Below are 2,483 nucleotides of genomic sequence, written 5' to 3'. Positions count from 1 at the left end.
TTTTTGAAAACGCCAACGGTAGATTCTGATGAAACTTCAGTTCAACATATTGTAACTAAGGACTGGACTCTAATGACTTTATCTACCTCCAAAAGTTAAATACTATAACATATTAGTCTCTACATGAACTGACCTTAAAAGGCTGAACTGTGTCTTAACTTTGGCCGATGTATAAACTTGGGCCATATGTATTACTAAATACGTCAAAATAAATAAACAAATAAAAAGACTACCAGCCCCTCGTTGTTAAATGAGATAAGAAAGTACAAAGCATGCAGGCCTGCCAACAGCTGGAAGATGCAGAGATAAACCAATATGAAGAAGAGGTACAGCGAGTAATGTTCATGCCAGGGCTCTGTCTTAGGGGGACACGGTGAATCTGAGTAAGCAATTCTCTGAGATGAAACGAGAGCCGCTCACCTGCGAGCTGGGAGACTTAGAACCTCACGTGCACAGACGTTTATCCCTCTTTAGAAGGGCCACTTTAGGAGATAAGGAGCAAAGCCAAAAAAGGGCATGAAAAAGGAGGAGGGAGGTTGATAGAAACGTAGAGAAAGGTGGAAGGAAAGACAGAGTCGAAGAGTCCGGGAAGAGAGGCAGTGGGGAGGTGAGCTGTCTGGGTCTGCTTTGCTTTCTGGGATTCCATGAAGTGAAAGATAGACAGACAGACAGACGGACAGACACTAGCCACTGCTGAGAACAACACAGAAAAAAAAAAGAGTAAGGCAAAGTCTGGAGAGAAGACAGAGGGTTAAGTAGACAGAAGCAGAGAGCGGAGGAACTGACAGGCAGACAGAACAGGTGGTCATGGCTGAACAGGTCAGTAGCTCACCCTTTCTCAGGCCTTTCTTTCTGAAGACCCCACTGCGTGTGTCCAGCCCACTACGCCAGCGACGACACACGCTACCCGCCAGCGAATTCCGCAACCTCACGCCTCAGGATGCCATCAGTGTGTTTGAGATAGAGAGAGAAGGTAAGACAGCTGTTATAACTATCCTGCAGTGACACGATATAGCAATATAGACGGAAAATATAGATTTTTTTGTGTCAGGATATGTGTTATATGGATGACTGAGGTGGTGGGTAGTGATGGAGTGCAAGACTGACATAAAATTCCTATTTATAGACCAAGATGGTTTGTTTTTTCTTAAATTTGACAGTTGGCAACTGTAATCACAACTTCACTTAGCAGTCGTTATTCGCAAATTGTAAAATGTTCACCAAGATTTTCCAAATCACAGTTTGTCTTGGCTTGGAACCAGATGCACTACAGGCTTTAATGTTATTTTCAATGTTCTTAAGTATTTTACAGAAATAAGGAAATAGATTGTTTTGTTAATACAACAACAATAAGAACAACAACAACATATTTAAGGATATCCAGCACATTCCATATCTATTAATAAACCTAATAAACCCCTTGTTTATCACAGCACTCAGAAAAGAGGATTATTGGCAACAAATTAATTTAATTGTAGTGGCATGCTTAAACTCTCCTCAAACCTGTTAGTAATCCCTTGTTTGCACTGAGTCATACTGTTCCTTATCTTTAGTTGCTAACTTTTAACTCTAATCTCTACGAGTGCAGCCTTCATCTCTGTGTCCGGGGAGTGTCCGCTGACCCTGGACGAGGTCCTAAACTTCCTGGGTCAGTGTCCGGAACTTTCCATGGGCTGGTTTGAAGAGGGCCAGCTGGTGGCTTTTATCATTGGCTCTGGTTGGGACAAAGAGACACTTGCACAGGTGAGAGCTCATTGAATTTCCTTTGATCTATATCAAGTGCTACTTACCAAATCCCAAAGAGTTAAAGATAAAACGCTTGGTTCATTCATTCTGGTCTTGAAGATGTTGAAGAAATTGTTGACTTTGTCATATTTCTGAGCTAAACTTTTTTTTTTTGACTCTCTTACAAAGGAAGCCATGACTACACACATCCCTGACTCCCAGACCGTCCACATCCATGTGTTGTCTGTTCATCGTCACTGTCGGCAGCAGGGGAAAGGTTCAATCCTCCTCTGGCGCTACCTGCAGTACCTGCGCTGTTTGCCGCGGCTTCGCAGAGCCCTGCTGGTCTGCGAAGAGTTCCTGGTGCCCTTTTACCAAAAAGCAGGCTTTAAGGAGAAAGGCCCATCTGCCATCACAGTGGGGGCTCTTAGCTTCATGGAGATGGAGTATCAGCTGGGAGGCTTGGCCTACGCGCGACGGAACAGCGGCTGTTAGTATCCCAGTCCATACATAGCCGGACATTGCTCAGATGCTGGGCATCTTTCATGACCCCTCCACGGCACGACAGAGAGCCCAGCGACTGGACCGTTCCCCTCTGGTCTTCTCAGAACCAGGTTCAGAGATAGTCACAGCACATGGACAAAGAACTAACCTCACCTCTTTGCTCCCAGTTGTATAAGGGATGGTTGTGGTTTTCAGACAGGCCCGTGATGCAGAGTTAGGGCATTAGCATCATTCAGGGCAGATACAAAATCTCT

General features: G+C 44.5%; 1 protein-coding gene across 1 annotated transcript; it reads left to right on the top strand.

The window, feature by feature from the left end:
• The first annotated feature begins 807 nt into the window (after positions 1–807).
• Positions 808–2,220, top strand: aanat2 (arylalkylamine N-acetyltransferase 2). Its single transcript, XM_030790278.1, has 3 exons — positions 808–973; positions 1,589–1,743; positions 1,915–2,220. Exons 1-3 carry the CDS (start codon positions 808–810, stop codon positions 2,218–2,220), a joined length of 627 nt encoding a protein of 208 aa, XP_030646138.1.
• Positions 2,221–2,483: the final 263 nt, after the last annotated feature.

Source organism: Chanos chanos, chromosome 13 (genome assembly GCF_902362185.1).
Source record: "Chanos chanos chromosome 13, fChaCha1.1, whole genome shotgun sequence".
Classification (NCBI taxonomy): Eukaryota; Metazoa; Chordata; class Actinopteri; order Gonorynchiformes; family Chanidae; genus Chanos; species Chanos chanos.
Note: the sequence above shows the minus strand (reverse complement) of the source record. Positions and strands in the feature narration are given on the sequence as shown.

What these genes read in the sequence shown, in the direction of transcription:
- aanat2 (XM_030790278.1), top strand. Translation starts at nt 808, where the DNA reads ATGGCTGAACAGGTCAGTAGCTCACCCTTTCTCAGGCCTTTCTTTCTG. An exon ending in GTTTGAGATAGAGAGAGAAG is followed by an intron (nt 974 to 1,588) that starts GTAAGACAGCTG and finishes CTACGAGTGCAG; the next exon opens with CCTTCATCTCTGTGTCCGGG. An exon ending in ACAAAGAGACACTTGCACAG is followed by an intron (nt 1,744 to 1,914) that starts GTGAGAGCTCAT and finishes TCTCTTACAAAG; the next exon opens with GAAGCCATGACTACACACAT.